This window comes from Capsicum annuum, chromosome 3 (assembly GCF_002878395.1).
Source record: "Capsicum annuum cultivar UCD-10X-F1 chromosome 3, UCD10Xv1.1, whole genome shotgun sequence".
NCBI lineage: Eukaryota > Viridiplantae > Streptophyta > Magnoliopsida > Solanales > Solanaceae > Capsicum > Capsicum annuum.
Window position 1 is genome coordinate 14677831 of NC_061113.1, and position 17506 is coordinate 14695336.

General features: G+C 34.3%; 1 protein-coding gene across 10 annotated transcripts; it reads left to right on the forward strand.

Annotated features, from left to right (window-relative positions):
* Positions 1 to 4298: 4298 nt before the first annotated feature.
* Positions 4299 to 15470, forward strand: LOC107865746 (subtilisin-like protease SBT3.3). 10 transcript variants are annotated; one of them, XM_047409101.1, is made up of 11 exons: positions 4308 to 4504; positions 4963 to 5054; positions 5254 to 5351; positions 5506 to 5661; positions 5934 to 6282; positions 6384 to 6716; positions 12333 to 12400; positions 13075 to 13311; positions 13515 to 13635; positions 13766 to 13940; positions 14602 to 15470. In XM_047409101.1, the coding sequence occupies exons 8-11, from the start codon at positions 13124 to 13126 to the stop codon at positions 14883 to 14885; spliced, it is 768 nt and encodes a 255-aa protein (XP_047265057.1). In that variant the 5' UTR covers positions 4308 to 4504; positions 4963 to 5054; positions 5254 to 5351; positions 5506 to 5661; positions 5934 to 6282; positions 6384 to 6716; positions 12333 to 12400; positions 13075 to 13123; the 3' UTR covers positions 14886 to 15470. The 10 variants fall into 10 exon arrangements, 8 of the variants coding, with proteins under 8 accessions (XP_047265056.1, XP_047265054.1, XP_047265057.1 ...); XR_007053424.1 differs by lacking the exon at positions 6384 to 6716 and having other exon boundaries at positions 4299 to 4504; positions 13753 to 13940; XM_047409100.1 differs by lacking the exon at positions 6384 to 6716 and having other exon boundaries at positions 4299 to 4504.
* Positions 15471 to 17506: the final 2036 nt, after the last annotated feature.

A 17506-nucleotide genomic window follows, 5' to 3' on the forward strand; every position in this document is an offset into this window, starting at 1 on the left:
AACCACGTGTTAGAACTGAGCACCTGAACCTACATTATTAAAAAATGCAGCACAAAGACATATATGTGTATTAGTACTTTTGGAATATACTAAGCATATGGGGGTGAATGCATTTGTAAGACAGTATCTGAAAGTACATGTAACTTGTAAATTATGCATGATGAGCGTAAATGAATCATATTGGCTTGAATAATGTAAAAGCTGCAAAATATAAATATATTGTAATAAAGGATAAAGGCAGTCTTTGTGAGCCATTACACTTAGTTCTAAAAGTTGTGCTATTACTCTTTCTGTTTGTAGGATAAATAGGACTAAAGTTAAGTATACTATCAAATCATACAAGCTAAGTGTAGAAAGGACTCACCTTTATCATATGAAAACTAAAAGCTAAAATCCTATAACTGAGGTCTTAAGCAAGACAATATCTGAGTAAGTTTGTGAGCCTTTACACTTAGTTTCTAAAAGTGGTTCTGTTATTCTGCTTTAAGACTTAGGGATGTTCTTCTAATCGACATACACCATATGAGCTATCATGGTGTCCAACATCTAGTTTACCTAAGAGGAACCTCACATTGAGGAGAGGTGTCATACTCTTGCCAAGAAGTATAATCTAAGTTGAGTGATCATAATCTGTATCTGCATCTATATAAATGGGAATAATCTAAATCTGTACCTACATTGACTCGTAGTTCTGGGGCATGTTCACTAGGACACATACTCAACTTGATGCTAAATACTACTCCCTTTAATCTGTATGCTCATTCTGTAGGAAATCCACCGTAAAATAGCACAAGGGTTTATAATGAAAACTAGTTATGCTTCAATCTATTTTAAACTGTAATCAAAACTAATCTGTGTAGATTTCATATCTTAGTTGAGGATCAAAAGACTTCATGGTCGGTAGAAGTTAGAACTCCAAAATCCTCTCTTATTCCCTCAATCACTCATTAAAAAATTAGAAAGTATTTTCTCTGTTTCTAAATAAATGCTTTTTTTTTGCTTAATTTTGCTATAAATAAGTGTTTGTTTAAGTTTTTAAGAATAGATTGATCATGTTCTTTCAAATTTACCCGTATTTACATAAATATAATCATTGTCAACTTGAAAAGAGATAAATTTAATAATTAAAGATAAATTGATTAAATTACCTTTCATTTTCTAAAAATAGTAATTTATTAAAGAATGTGCTCAACCTAAAAAGAGCACTTATTTAGGAATAGAGAAAGTATGTTCTAAAAAATATGTGTAGTGTTTATACGTAGTAGGTGGGCTTGGATGAGAAGGAGAAGGGGCGGTTTTGGGAGGCTTTGGGCGAGGTGGTGAGAGGCGTGCCTAGTACTGAGAAGATTGTTGTAGTAGGAGATTTCAATGGGAACATCAGGGTGTTATCGAAAGGCTATGACGATATGCATGGTTGTTTCGGTTTTGGGGAGAGGAATGAAGAGGGAGCAACTCTGTTGGATTTTGCGAGTGCCTTTGTGATGGTGGTGGTGAATTTGAGTTTTATGAAGAAGGAGGATCACTTGATTACCTTTCAAAATGCGGCAGCTATGTTGCAAATTGACTTTTTACTACTTAGGAAGGGGGATAGGGCACTGTGTAAGGATAGCAAGGTTATTTCGAGTGAGAATCTTTCAACCCAACATAGGCTTCTGGTGATGGATTTGGGCATAAAGAAGGATAAGAAGAGAAAAGGCAGAGAAGGTCGGCCCAAAATAAAGTGGGGTGGTTTGATGTTGGTGAATGCACTGGAGATAAGAGAGAAGGTAGTGAGAATGAGGGTGTTGGAGTGTAGGGAGAAGTAGATGGTATGTGAGATAGGGCTACTAGATGCATCAAGGAGACTGCTAGAGAGGTGTTGGGTGTCTCAAAGGGTTGGGCTGGAAAACATCGGGAGGACTGGTGGTGGAATGAAGAAGTTAAGAAAAAATAAAGACTAAGAAGAGGGCGTATGCTAAGTTGGTTGAGAGTAAGGATGAAGAAGAGAAATGGGTAAATAGAAAGGAGTCTAAATTAGGTAGAAAGAAGGCTAAGTTAGTAGTTACAACTACTAAGACGACAATATTTGAGAGCTTGTATGCGAGGTTATAGGAGAAAGATGAAAAAAGGTTATATAGGCTTACTAAGGCTAGAGAGAGGAAGTTTCATGACCTCAATCAAGGGAGTGGATTAAGGAGGGGATGGTAGAGTGCTGGTGAAGGATGTTCACATTTAGAGAAGATGACAGTCGTATTTTCATTGAATCTTGAATGATAAAGGTGACAGATACATTATGTTAGAGAGCTAGAGCACTCAGAGGATCGAGTGTAATGACTTCAATTACTATAGACGTTTTAAGGTGGAGAAGGTCATAGAGGTTATTCACAGAATGTGAAGGGATACGGTGACGGAGCATAACGAGATTTCATTGGATTTTTGGAAATTTACTGGCAGGGCTAGTTTAAGTTGGTTGACTGAATTATTTAACAATATTTTCAAGACTGCAAAAATTTTTTAGGCTTGGATATGGAGTACTATGATTCCTTTATATAAGAACAAGGGTGACATCCAGAGTTGCAACAACTATAGGGGTATTAAGTTATTAAGTCACACAATGAATATTTAGAAAGAGTGTTCGAGCGGAGGTTGAGGAGGATAGTGTCTATTTCAGAGAATCAGTTTGAATTTATGCCCGATCGCTTGATGACAGAGGCAATTTACCCGGTACAGATGCTAGTGAAGCAGTATAGGAAAATGAATAAGGACTTATATATAGTGTTAATCGACCTGGAGAAGACATACGACAAAGTTCCTAGAGAGGTTCTTTGGAGATGCTTGGAGGTGAGTGGGGTCCCGTTGGCATACATCAGATCGATTAAGGAAATGTATGATGGAGCAAAGACTCAATTGAGGATGGCAGAAAGAGATTCAGAGAATTTTCCTATCTTGACAGAGTTGCATCAAGGATCGACTTTTATCTTTTTTTGTTTGCGTTGGTAATGGATATGTTGATGCGGCGTATTCAAAGAAAGATGTCTTGGTGTATGATTTTTGCGGATAATGTAGTTTTGTTGATGAGACATGGGAGGGGGTGAATGATAAATTGGAGGTTTGAAGCCAAACCCTTGAGTCTAAAGGGTCAGGTTTAGTAGGGGCAAGACAGAGTATATGGAATGCAAGCTTAATGACTTGAGGTAGGAGAACGAAGTGGTAGTAAGGTTAGATTCCTAGGTTGTTTGTAAAAGGGATAGTTTTAAGTATCTTGGGTCCATGATTTAGGGAAATGGAGAAATTGATGAGGATGTCTGCCATCGTATTGGGCAGGATGGTTGAAGTGGAGGCTTGCTTCGGGAGTGTTGTGTGATAAGAAGGTGTCGCCTAAGCTTAAAAGTGCAAATTCTACAGAGTGGTTGTATGTCCGGTCATGCTGTATGGAGCAGAGTGTTAACCAGTCAAGAACTCCCACATTCAAAAATTAAAGGTGGCGAAAATGAAGATGTTGTGTTGGATGTGTGGGCTTACTAGGGATGATAACATTTGGAATGAGACTATCCGGAGAAGGTGGGAGTGGCTTCTGTGGAGGACAAGATGCGAGAAGTTCTGTTGAGATAGTTTGGGCATGTGATGAGGAGGGGCACAGATGTCCCAGTTCGTAGATATGAGAGGCTAGCTTTCGATGGTTTTAGGAGGGGTAGGGGTAGGACAAAAAAATACTAGAGAGAGGTGATTAGATGTGACATAGAGCAGTTACAGCTTACTAAGGACATGACCCTATATAGGAAGGTATGGAGGACGCGAATTAGGTTAGGAGGCTAGTGCGTGTAGGTGGGTCGTAGTCAATAGTTAGGAGAGCTGTGGGGTTGCCGGGCTAGTAGGCTTAGAGCTATGTCCATAGGTTGGAGCTCCTAGTAGGAGGGTATGAGGGTGGGGGACCTTTGGTTCGTTAGTGTAGGGTATTACTTTGTGGGTGGCTTATTATGTTATTCCATTTTGTTTCATGTTTTATTACGAATTTGTTGCTATTCTTTGTCGTGAGCCAGGGGTCTATCGGAAACAGTCTTTCTATTTCTTGGGAGGTAGTTGTATGAACTGCGTATATTTTATCCTTCTAAACCCCACTTTATGGGAATACACTGGGTTTCTTGTTGTTGTATGATCTAAAAAAAAAGTTTCCATTTTTAAAGGAGTAAAAGGAGAATAAGCAATCTATTTGTATTAGAGTGAGTGGCTACTATGTACACTTAATAAACTAGCCACACATTTATTTTTGTTGTTTTGTGTGGTGAGTATAAGCTATTTAATGCTTAATAGATTATAATTATTTTTCTGATTTCGTTAACCAAATTTGATTTTAATTCACCCAGAAGTTGGGTTATCTTCTCCCCTTTCATATTTTTTATAGAAAGGAGAGAAACGGAAAAAAAAAATGAATAATCGAACTTCTTCTCTTGTTATTTTGTTTTTCTTGTTAATCTTTATTTGTTTATATGATATAACGGCAAAAGCAGATGATGCCGATACCAAGGTATATTTTGAATATTCTTGAATTCAACATTCTTTTATTTTGTTGATTTATTATTACTTTTAAAAAAGATAGTCCGATGACTAAAGCTTTCACTATACGTAAGGTCGGAAAAAGAATCAAACCACCAGAGTTCATTATCTGTAGCTTTGCCTCATCATATTATCTCTCAATATTTATTAAAGCAAGCTAAAATAAATGAAAAAAGTAATCATTTTTTCTTAATTTTCTAAAATAATAAATATATTTAAATAATCATTTTTAATAAGCGCAATAAGTAAAGTGGAAAAAGAGGAATTAGTATTTTTTGTGATGTGAATGAGTGATTTAAAAGTTAGCTTTCTTTTGATTTATAGAATATCCATTCGTTTGTTTAACGATTATAGCGAATATTAATATAATCTCTCTCATTGAAATTCTTTTTCCTTTTTCGATTATATATATTCTTTTATGATCTGTAGCTTTACGTCGTCTATTTGGGACACAAACCTCACAATGATCACGAACTTATCACCGATTCACATCATGAACTTTTAGCTCAAGTGATTGGGAGGTATGTATATTCTTTATATAATAATTAATGTAATTTAATTAATGAAATTCAGTAGATTACTATATTAACTAATACTTATTAGAGAAATATTTACTTCTAATTACCCTATAAATGTGTGTGCGCGCGTGTGTGTTCGTGTGCGTGTGCGGGGTGTGCATGTGTAATATTTGGCTACATAAATGTTAAACTCGTCATGCAGCAAGGAAGAAGCTAAAAAACGGATGGTGTATAGTTATAAACATGGTTTTTCTGGGTTCGCTGCTAAGCTCACCGATTTTGAAGCCAAACACTTTGAAGGTATTTGAATTCTCTGTTATCACACATGTTTTTCTTAAAACATTAGTAGAGAAAATTATTGAAAATACAAAAGAAAATAAAGTAATTTTATTAATAATTAAAGATTTTATGCATTATACTATTAGTTTATATACGTGTTATAATTGTATTTCAGAATTATCTGGTGTGGTTCGAGTTATACAAAATTGTCCTTACAAGACTCATATGTCAAGGAGTTGGAATTTTTTGGGTCTTTCTAAACATGATTCCAATGGCCTTATGAATAAAACAAATCAAGGTGATGGAATAATTATTGGCATAATAGATACAGGTTAAGTATCTTCCATTTTCTTTTCACTTTGTCTTTTTTTTTTTCCTTAAACCAAGAAATTTATCTACAACTAATGATCAATCTTGTTAAAAAAGGATTTAAATAATATGGTAAACATATTTTAAATTATCAATGTACTTTATAATCCTATTATGACCAGTGAATTAATAATATTTCTCCAGGCTACTATCATATAGGAAATTATTCTCAAAGCATTCAGATAATATTTTATATATATTGTTAGTGTATAAAAGTAAAACTTTATTTTGTAGGTATTGCATGGGGGATAATTCAAAAGCTTTTAACGATAAAGGCCTAGGTCCAATTCCATCTCGATGGAAAGGTAACTGTAAATCCGAAAGTAATTTTAGAGCCACAAAATATTGTAATCGAAAAATTATTGGAGCTCGTTGGTACATAAAAGGAATGATGGAAGTCAATGGACTAAATCAGACAATGGTTGATAAATTATATAAATTATCACCACTAGATGACATAGGGCATGGTACTCATGTTGCCTATACTGCTGCTGGTTCTTATGTTAACAATGTGAAGTATTATGGTCTTAATATGGGGACAGTACATGGAGGAGCACCACTTGCACGATTAGCAATTTATAAGGTATCATTAATGTAGAATTATTTTTTATAATTATCTTTCTTAATATAAAAGTTTAAGATGTAAGAGAATCAAAAATTATTTTATTTACTTATTTATAATAGGTTGGTTGGGAAACAGAAGGAACAATAATTAGTAATATCGATGTTCTTGCTGCCATTGATGATGCAATAAAAGACGGAGTTGATATATTATCAGCATCTATTGGTGCTGATGGCTTTATTAGATTTGATGACTTTAATGAGGACAACATTTTGGGGCTAGGATCTTTTCTTGCAGTATCCCATGGCATTCCTTTTATTGCAAGTGCGATGAATAACGGACCTAAACCTTACACAGTCGAGGCTACTTCTCCATGGTTGATAAGTGTTGCTAGTAGCAATTCCGATAGAGAAATTGTTACTCCTTTAACACTTGGCAACAACAAGACAATACTAGTAACTTCTTTTGTTTTTCCTAAAACTTTATTTCAAGGAACAATATGTCAATATTTCATCTAGCAAATTCACATAATGCAGGTCGTTTTAAAAAAAAAACTTTGAGGTCCATAAAAAAACAAGTAACCAAAATTTTGAATGTCGTATTCAACTTTTTTGAAAAAATCAATCTCCGACTGTCACAAAATCAGTTTGTGACCGTTAAATTAATAGTTTTAAGAATTATATTTTTAGTCCCTTAAATTCATAAGTTTGTTTGTTTAGTAATTGCACTTTCGTCCAGTTTTTATTACAATTAAGTCCCTCAATTCTGTTAGGAGAGAGATTATGCCTCTTAGTCTTGTTTAGAGAATCTCATTTCCTAAATAGTTGTTGCATTGCTCATTTGAAAAATCATCAGAAATCAGAAATTAATCTCTTTCTTCTCTCTTCTCACAACTCTCTCTCTTAACTATGGTAACGAGAGATTCCTCTTGTTACAATGGCCTCAGAGCCACCACCGCTGCCCCCACTTACCGACCTATCGCCACCATTGGAATTTCAGACTTTACGAGATGACATCAGAGCTATTCGTAATCAACTCGGAGTGTTCTTGGACGACAGGAGTAAGCGTTTAGAATCATTGGAAATAAACCAAAATACTTCCAGGAATAACTCAATGAGGTTCGCGAAACCAATAAATGTCTAGAATTCATTATCTCTAACATGAGCATACCAGGGTTGCCACCTTCTCCCGCTCCGTCACCAGTCGATACTATCCCAACTAGCACACCAACATGAGCTTCTTCAAGTCGAGCTGCTGTTGAAATCAGTCAAGCAGCCCACAGTAAGTTCCCTTTGATTTTTCAGTCACTTGTCTCTCCGTCGACTTACCCTGTTGGTCATGGGTTTACTTTTCCTCCAGCTTCCCTGTTTTCTAGCCTTTCAATTTTCCAAAATCCTTCTTACTCCTCGTCCCTAATCTTACCGACCCTTATTGTGCACACCGACACTGGTACAAATTCTAGAACTGTTAAACATAAAATCAACTTTCTCAAATTTGATGGAGTTAATCCAAGAAGTTGGTTGCGCAAATGTGAAATTTTTCTTGAACTGTACCACATACCTGACCAAGAGAAATTGGGATTTTCTTCGATGCATATTGGTGACCAAACAGATGTGTGGTTTGATAGTTTCATGGTTCACCATAGGGGAAGGGTGACTTGGTCAAGGTTTTATACTTAGATCTGCAGGAGGTTTTGCACTCTCAGACCCCAGGACATTGTAAATGAGTTTATAAACTCATCCAGGTGGGAACAGTAGCACAATATCACCTTAAGTTCGTGGAACTTTTTAGCTATATGATGGTAATCAACCATCTACTGAATGAAGCTCACTATGTAGCAAGCTATATCAGTAGTTTAAAAACTGAACTCAAACCTTTCATTAAGCTGGCCAATCCCACATCTGCAGTAGATGTATTTGAAGATGCTTCCTTGTATGAAGAATCCTTAAGGCTTTGATTCCATTTGTTCCTTTGAAACTATTCCAAAACTACACCACTAGGCCACCAATACCACAAATTACATACCCAAGAAATTCCCAGCCTCACTCAACCAAACAAGTCTTAACCCCTCACAAACAAACAACCCTTGAGAATAACCTATCTGTATAAAACACCTGCCAAAGCTCTTATCAAACTAAATACCTTACCTCTAAATCTTAAGGCCTTAAGGGAGCAAGGTCTATGCTACAGATGCAAATAGAGGTACTATCATGGACATCAATGTAAGCAAAGGATCTTGCATGCTTTAGAAAGTGATAAAGTATAAGTAGAGGGTGAACAACATGAGAAATTTATGGATGTAGCTGAAACCTTAGATGAGCTAGTAGAAGAGCAGGCTGAGATATCCTTAAATACTTTGATGTGATTGAATACTCCTCATGGTACGATCTCAACCATCAAATAATTGATTATGTTTGCAAAGTACCCATGACTGTCATGATTGACAACGATTCAATACATTCTTTTGTGGATCCCCACATTGTAAATCTACTTAAACTACCGGTACAAAGATAGTGGTTGCAAATGGATAGATAATGGGTTGTCGCTTTGAAAGTCCTTCATTTCACTAGAATATGCAGAAAGAGCATTTAGATTTCACACTTAGGTTACTGATGGTTGAAGGGTGTGACTTGATTTTAGGTATGGATTGGATAGACATGGTGGCACCGATTATCCTACACACGAGACCTCTTAGTCTAAGCTTTTTAATTGATGGTAGGATAATCACTCTTTATGGTGTGACAGATGATATTGAGGTGAAACCAGTTGATACAGAAGCACTTAAAAGAATGTTGCAATATGGAACTTGTAAGGTAATAGCTGAGCTAACCATGGTAAAATTTTGAATGTACTCCTAACACTAAAGAAGCTCACCCTGCAATCAACCGACTATTGACCTCTCATCAAAAAGTATTTAAAGAACCATAAGAAATACCACCAAAAAGAGAATGTGATCATGTCATAAAATTGGTACTTGGAGCATAAACATTCAACCTTAGACCCTATAGATATTCTTTCGATCAAAAGCATGCTGTAAAGTAAATTATTCAAGACATGCTTAAAGTTGAAGCTGCGATGTAGAGTCAATCCTCTTTTGCTTTACCAACTTTGTTGGTCAAGAAGAAAGACCCCACTTGGAGATTGTGTGTTGATTAGAAGAGATTGAACAATTTAACAGTTAAAAACAAATATCCAATCCCAATGATTGATGACTTATTGGAAAAACTATTTAGAGAAACTGTATTCTTAAAAGTTAACTTGAGAGCCGGATATCATCAGGTGAGAATGAAGGTTGGAGCAGAGCTCAAGATAGCTTTCAGAATTCACCATGGATTATGAGAGTTTAAAGTCGTCCTTTGGGCTGACTAATGCACTAGCAACATTTCAGTCACTCATGAATAATGTATTTAAAGACCAAATGAGGAAATTCATACTAGTATTTTGGATGATATACTAGTATATAGTAAGACTATGGGTGAGCATGTTAAGCACTTGGAGACTGTCCTAAAGTTACTAAAGAAAAACTAGTTGTTTGCAAAACAAAGTAAATGCGAATTTGTCCAGTCTCAAGTGGTATATTTAGGGTGTGTTATATCCAGGGGTGGAGTCAGTACTGATCATTCAAAGATTAAGGCAATAATGGAATAGTCTATTCCAAGAAACTTGAAGGAATTAAGAGGTTTTCTTGGCCTGACTGACTATTACAAAAATTTGTCAAAGGATATGCTATTTTAAGCAAACCTTTGACAAACTTGCTAAAAAAAAAGTGAATTCATGGAGAATTGAAGCAACTACATCCTTCAAGCAGCTTCAAGGAGAAATGGATAAGGCACCAGTATTAGTATTGCCTAATTTTACCAAAACCTTTGTACTTGAGGTAGATGAAAGTAATTATGGGATTGGAGCTATTCTGATGCAGGATAAAAGGCCTAAAACCTACATGAGTTAATCCTTAAGTGTAAAAATCAAGGGTTATCCACCTATGAAAAGGAACTTATAGCTCTGCTCCAAGTTGTGGATAAATGGCGACACTAGTTACACTCTAATCACTTCATCATCAAGACAAATCACTTTAGTTTGAAATTTCTGTTAGATCAGAAAATCACCATATCATTACAACACAAAGGCCTCACCAAGGTAATGGGGTTAAGTTTTGAAATCCACTATAAGAAAGGGATAGAGAATACAATGGCAGATGGACTATCGAGAAAGGTGGAACACAAATGTTTAGTTATTTCACAGGTACAACCTAAATGGATAGAAGAAATCATAGATAGATATGAACGAGATTTTGAAGAGCTGCAGGCTATAACTAATTTGAGCACTAATCAGGTGACAAACACAAAAATCACTCTCCAATAGGGAATACTAAGGTACAAAGGAAAGGGTTGTATTGGTAATAAATGATCTTTTATAAAACAACTGGTCTTAACCATCCATTATTTAGGATTAGGAGTCCATTCAGGCATTTGGGCTACCTACCAAAAAGTGAAAGCCCTTTTTAACTGGCTAACCATAATTGAGACTACTAAGGAGGTTTTGTAGGAGTTTGATATTTTCCAAAGAAACCAGGAGGACCAAGTAGCAGATTTGGGGTTATTGCAACCTTTACCTATACCTAATAGAACTTGGGAATACATATCTATGGACTTTACTGAGGCTTTACCAAGATCAGAAGGACAAGATACTATATTAGTAGTGATTGACAAGGATAGCAAATATGAGCATTTTATTTCCTTGCCACACCCATTTACTACTTCTAATGTGGCAAGAGTGTTTATGGATAACATTTACAAGCTGCACGGACTACCTAAAAGCATAGCATCTGACAGGGACAAGATATTCTTAAGCAAATTTTGAAAAGATTTGTTCAAATATTTGCTGGTACAATTATTGCACAATTCTGCATATCATCCATAAACTTATGGGCAAACCGAGAAGTTAAACAAATGTCTTGATTAAACTATTTGAGATGCATGACTAGGCATAGACCAAAAGAATGGAACAGGTGGTTAGTTTTGGCTGAATTTTGGTACAACAGTAATTATCACACAACCTGGAAACCCTTTCAAGGTGTTATATGGTTATGACCCTCCACAACTCACTTTTGAATTGTTAGCACAACCTAAAGTGGAAGCTATTAATCAAGTACTGAGAGAAAGACAGATCATGGCTAAAGTGCTGAAGGAAAATCTAGAGAAAGCTCAAAACAAGATGAAATTTAATACAGATAAGAAGAGGACTGAAAAAGAATTCAAGGTGGGAGATTGGGTGTTTCTAAAACTATAACCCTACAAACAAACTTCAATAGTTGTAAGGAATAGCCTCAAGTTAGCATCCAAATACTATGGACCCTATCAAGTGGTAAAGATGGTTGGATCGGTTTCTTACAAACTTGAACTATCACCAAATGCCAAAATAGATCCAGTGCTTCATATTTCTCAGCTTAAATGGAAAATTGGTGTTAAGGTAATTTCGTCTATTGATCCTTTTGTTCCAATGAAGGGAAACTTTTAGTACATCTTCCAGCTAGACTAGAAAGGAGTATAGTGAAAAGAGGGAATCATGTTGTGACTCAGGTCTTAGTTCAGTGGGTCAACTTGTTGCCAGAAGAAGCCACCTGAGAAGATTATCAGTTCATCAAATCTCAATTTCAATATTTTGTTGATTCATGAAAGCAAGAGCATTTTTTAAAGAGGGTGGAATGTCACAAAATCAGTTTGTGACCATTTAATTAATAGTTTTAAGAATTCTGTTTTAACCCTGTAAGTTCATAAGTCTGCTTGTTTAGTAGTTCCACTTCAGTCTAGTTCTTATTACAATTGAGTCCCTAATTCTGTTAAAAGAGAGGACACACGTCTTAGTCTTGTTTAGAGAATCTCATTTCCTAAATATCTGTTGTATTGCTCATTTGGAAAATCATCAGAAATTAATCTCTTTCCTTCGCTCTTCTCTCAACTCTCTCTCTCTTAATTCTGATAACAAGAGATTCCTCTTGTTACACTGACATTCGATTTTACTAAAAATACTAGTACATTTTATTTTTTTTTACATTTTTGGAGTTATTGTAGGCTGTGGGACTTAATAAAGGGTAGCAACAATCTTTTGCTCCATTGGTCACTTTTGCAAATATAACGAGGTAAGTGAAATATATATTGCATCATCCAATTAATACACTTTACAAGTTATTAATATTGTCCACATTTTTAATTGGTTAAAAGTACCCATTCTTTTTTTTTTTTGAAAAGAAATGAGGTGTTTCATTAAGCTTTGAAGAGAAAATGAATGATTTTGATAACTAGCTGAAATTGTTTTACAAAGGCTAAAAAGATTTACTTATCTTCAAAAATATTTTTTCGAAAAATATTTTTGAGAAAAATAAAGTTTAAAATAATCCTTAAAACTTGGTTAAACACTAATTATTGTTAAAAGATGCTTTTAAAATTTAATATTAAAATATAAATTGCTTCTCAACAAAATCACAATAATAACAATAACAACGACATACCTAGTGTAATCTCATAAAATAAGACCTGTGGAGGATTTGCGCATCCTTTGTCATTAAACCAAGTTTTTTGCTTATGTCAAGGGGGTTCAATTTAATATATATGCACATAGAAAATAAAAAACTATATATATATATATATATATATATATATATATATAGTTCGAACAACCCCCTAGAGTCCACGTAGCCCCACTCTTGTGTACGCAGAGCTAACCTCTCTAGAGGTAGCGTGATTGAAGCTTCTCGGCAAAAGCATTTTTTAAGTATTTATCCATACATGTTAATACTTCATTTTTCAATTGCAGAGTCGAAGACATTAAATTTATTGCTAGTGGACTAAAAGGAAAAGTTCTAATGCTTTTCTTTAAAAGCAATATAGATGCAAGTCGTTCTTTGAAGGATCTAAAGGGTACAGGAGTTTTAGCTTGTATTTGTGCTACACTACCTGTTGTTCAAATTGATGAAACTCCTATACCATTTTTAACCGTTGATTTCGAGCAAGGAAATCAAATTTTTGATTATTTTCAACAATGTATATCTAAGTAAGTATATATTTCTCTTGCTCCGATCCTTCTTGTTTTTAGTCTTTTCCTATTTTTTAATATTTTAGAATGTATTTTGTACGAAGAAATAATTTTATTTTATTTTTTTTAGAAAAATAACTTTTATATATCATGTCAAGATACTTTAGTATTGTTTTTGTTATATTATAAATCACTGAAAGTTGACTCATCATTTGTAACAGCAATCAAGATCCTATTATTAAATATGGACAAGCAGAAATTCTTGAGGGTAAGGAGACATATATAAAAGTGCCTCAATTCTCCTCAAGGGGCCCTAATTCCTTTGCCCCAGAAATTTTAAAGGTAAATATAAAATGATTTAGTAATTTATATCTTCTTTTAATTTGATAATTTCTCTCGATGAATTATTTTAAAATATTTTTTAAAATAATTAATAAGTTTTACTCAAATATTTTTTAGCCCGATATTGCAGCTCCTGGTGCTAATATACTTGCAGCATATCCTCCTTCTCGGAGGAGACAATGGCTTCAAACTCCTGTCAGGAACATCCATGGAAGCCCCTCATATCACGGGAATCGTTGCACTTCTTAAAGTTGCACATCCTGATTGGTCTTCAGCTGCTATTAAGTCTGCACTTATGACAACAGGTAATATCTTATGAATTTAAATTATATATATTGATAACACTTTTAAAACTAAGGTGGATCACAAAAATGATGGCCATGAATGGTGGAGGTTATCTTCATAATGGAGGAGAATAATAGAGACAAATAATGGAAGTGTAGTGGACATCCACACTTATTAGTTTTATAACAATAACACAATTTAACTTAATTATCATAAATACTAAATTACCGTATCAAATTCTATATGAAAAGCTCTCATTGCTGTAAATTAATTTAACATAAAAGAGAACACTACTGTCAATATACATAAATTATACTTATATGATTTAACCTTCCAAGTTTCACTGAGAAAATGACTAACTTACGTTTATTATTTTTATTCTATCAACATATTTTAACCTATTATGACAAATTGTTTACATTATTATTAGTAATTACATTCTTTTATACGTCACTTTAATGAATCCCAACGTGCAGAAAGGTTTATATATCTACTAAATGAAATTAATAACATTATATTGTATAACTTATTTTTACTTTGACTTTTGATACCATATTTCTACAAACAAAGTTACTGTACACTGTGTATTCTGGGCACAAGCAGTTTAATTAAGTAACTTTTTACTCTTTTGGAAACATCAAAATTTACAAAAGATATAATAATTTTTTGTTAACTTTGTAGCATGGAACGAGGACACATATGCAACTGAAATATATACAGAAGGAACTGGAGGAAAACTTGCTGATCCATTTGATATTGGAAGTGGCATATGCAATCCAAATGGAGCAGTAGATCCTGGTTTAATCTATGATATGGATACAAATGATTATTCAATTATGTTTGCAGATTGGGATACAGTAATGATGAAGTTTACAATGCAACTACGTATCATTCCGACACGAAAAAATCTGCTTCTTCAGGAGGAATTGCGTGTCTCAAAGAAGTACATTCTAGGTTGGATATGAATCTCCCTTCAATATCGATTCCAAATCTCAAGGATTCAGTTACTCTCAAGAGAACTGTTACGAATGTTGGAAATGTTTACTCTGTATACAAATTGGTGGTTAAACCTCCAAGAAATACTGCTATTAAAGTAACTCCAGATGTGTTGAAGTTTAATGCCAAGATAAAGAAGATTTCCTTTGAGGTAAAGATCACATCTACTTACCAACAAAGTAGTAAATTTACCTTTGGGAGTTTGGCATGGAGTGATGGCAAGCATTTTGTTAGAATTCCTATTGTTGTGAGAAAGCAAATAGATGAGTAAAGGAAAAGTACTAACTTATTAGCTTTAGATGTATGAGGTGGAATGATGGTACACATCTTGGTACAAGGGAAAAGGACTATTGGTATTATTTACAAGGGTGGATTTAGGGGGTGTTCACCCAAACTCTCTCGACAAAAAATTATATGTATATATAATTCACCTTGAGGTTCCTAGATCAAACCAAGTATTATCTTTGTATTTTTCCAACCTCCTAGGTGAAAATTTTGATTATTTATGTATGAGTATAATTTTTTCATATGAAAGCAAGTGGATGTCCAAACAACTTGAAAAAATTTCAACTCCCCCCCCTTTCTTCCTCTCAAGTTTTTTTTTTATGTAAAAATAGTGAAAGAATTAAGCAAGATTGACTTTAAAATATACTTCCTATGAAATATCAAAGAATATTATTTAATTTTTTTTTGGGAGTTTATGACTCACTATTGTTCTATGTGGCCTTCAAGTCGAATAGTTTGAAGAATATTTCATGTGGGTAGAGAAGACTTAAAATATTCACAGTATCCACAAGCTTACATATATAATGATAAAATTCTCACCCAAACTATGATCTGTTAATCGGGTCAATAGAAATATTGGATGTATACCGTGAAACCTCGCTATAGTGGCAGGGTTAGTTTGAAAATTTTCATGATTATTGCATGGAGTTTGTTATATATGTACAGTGTATACTGATATTTGACATTTAGATTTCATTTAATTTTTATAAAGAAAAGTATGGAAAAATTAGTTTAATGATTGTGTATCAAGAATAAAGTATGTATTTGATTGATAATTAGTCGAGTTGTCTTGGACATAAAACACCTATTAAAAGATTGAACCATATCAAGAATCAAATATATTTGCCGAGATGATTATATGCAAGGGAATAGGGATCACTCTAACAAGAAGCAGTTGCTAAGATGCTTGAACCATATCAAGAATCAAATATATTTGCCGAGATGATTATATGCAAGGGAATAGGGATCACACTGACAAGAGGCAGTTGCTAGGATGATGAGCACCCCTCACTTTCAACCTTACTTTCAATTTCTATAGTCCGCACACAACTTCAAGTATTGAAAAGCAAAAATAATTAAACAAGAGTCCACCTAGTATTTCTGAAATAGACAAGTTCTAAATATCTATGACTGAAAGATTGAATCTTAATCAGGGTCAGTAAACTTTTATATACCGAATATCAAATTATGGAAATCTATATCTTACTGCTAATTCCAGATGGACACAGAAATTAAATTAGTGCATATTGGTTGATAGACATCTAGGTGTACTTATTTAATTAATAGATAGCAGTAGCAGCGGTAGTCGTGCAAGTTGAGCAAGTGTTTGTGTTTAATTCTACGGCTAAGGTCGAAAACACATTTAATTTATCGGGAGAGTTTTCTAAAAGTCGACTTTGAGGATTTATTTTGATATTTAGACAAAAGTGTTGAAACATTGAGAAAATGGACAATTTAATGGGTCCAAAAACAAATGTTAACCCTAGCACTTAAATTTAAAAATGTGCACTTTAGTCTCACTCCCATTTCAGTTCCTATTTTTTAGAAACTACATTTTAGTCCATGTCTAAAAATATAAATATTGGATATTTAATTTTTTTTAAAAAGGCTCAAGCTTCTCAACCAAGATCCACTACCAACCACTATTTTGCCGATTTTCCGGTCATTTTTCATTGATTTTTTCAGCATCCATTGGAAAGTGACATTACCTCCATTGTTTTAAGTCATTTTCTCATATTTTTAGCCCCACATTTTCATTAAAAAAAACTTGAAAATCAGTTCCACATTTTGAAATTGATTCTAGGCTCAATAACAACATTCCAACATTCCTTCATTCCTTAGGTTATTTCTAAGTTGTAATCCGTTGGATTATTTCGGCGGTCGTCAAAAAAGGCGAGATCAAGTACTATATGGAAAACAGCTAAGAAGAAGACAACTATAGTCTATTAAGTCTAGGCTCATAAACCACTGTTTGGGTATATTAAATACTATCATTGAGGTATATCATGTTTATTATAGAATACGTGGTTGTTGTTGGTGTATTTTTTGGTGAATGGGAGGAGACTCCTAAATGTTGGGTTTGAAAAACTGCGTCTAAGGAGACAGTGTCCATTGCCCTTCGTCGCAATATTTCATACGCCAATTAAGTTAAAAGCGTAATAGAGAGCAGTGAATTAAGTTGTGATCCAAGCGATGTGGTCATTAGTTACTTGATGAACAGGGGGAGGGGGGAAACTATCCAACGTTCATAAGGAATGATAGACACATGGAATTATACATGCTTTGCAATGATTCTAATAATTCC

Excerpts from the sequence above, each read along its gene's own strand:
- LOC107865746 (XM_047409100.1), top strand. The coding sequence starts at position 13,124 with ATGCTTTTCTTTAAAAGCAATATAGATGCAAGTCGTTCTTTGAAGGAT. Across the intron at positions 13,636-13,765 it reads TTGCCCCAGAAATTTTAAAG|CTCCTGGTGCTAATATACTT; the intron begins GTAAATATAAAA and ends CCGATATTGCAG. Across the intron at positions 13,941-14,601 it reads GTCTGCACTTATGACAACAG|CATGGAACGAGGACACATAT; the intron begins GTAATATCTTAT and ends TTAACTTTGTAG.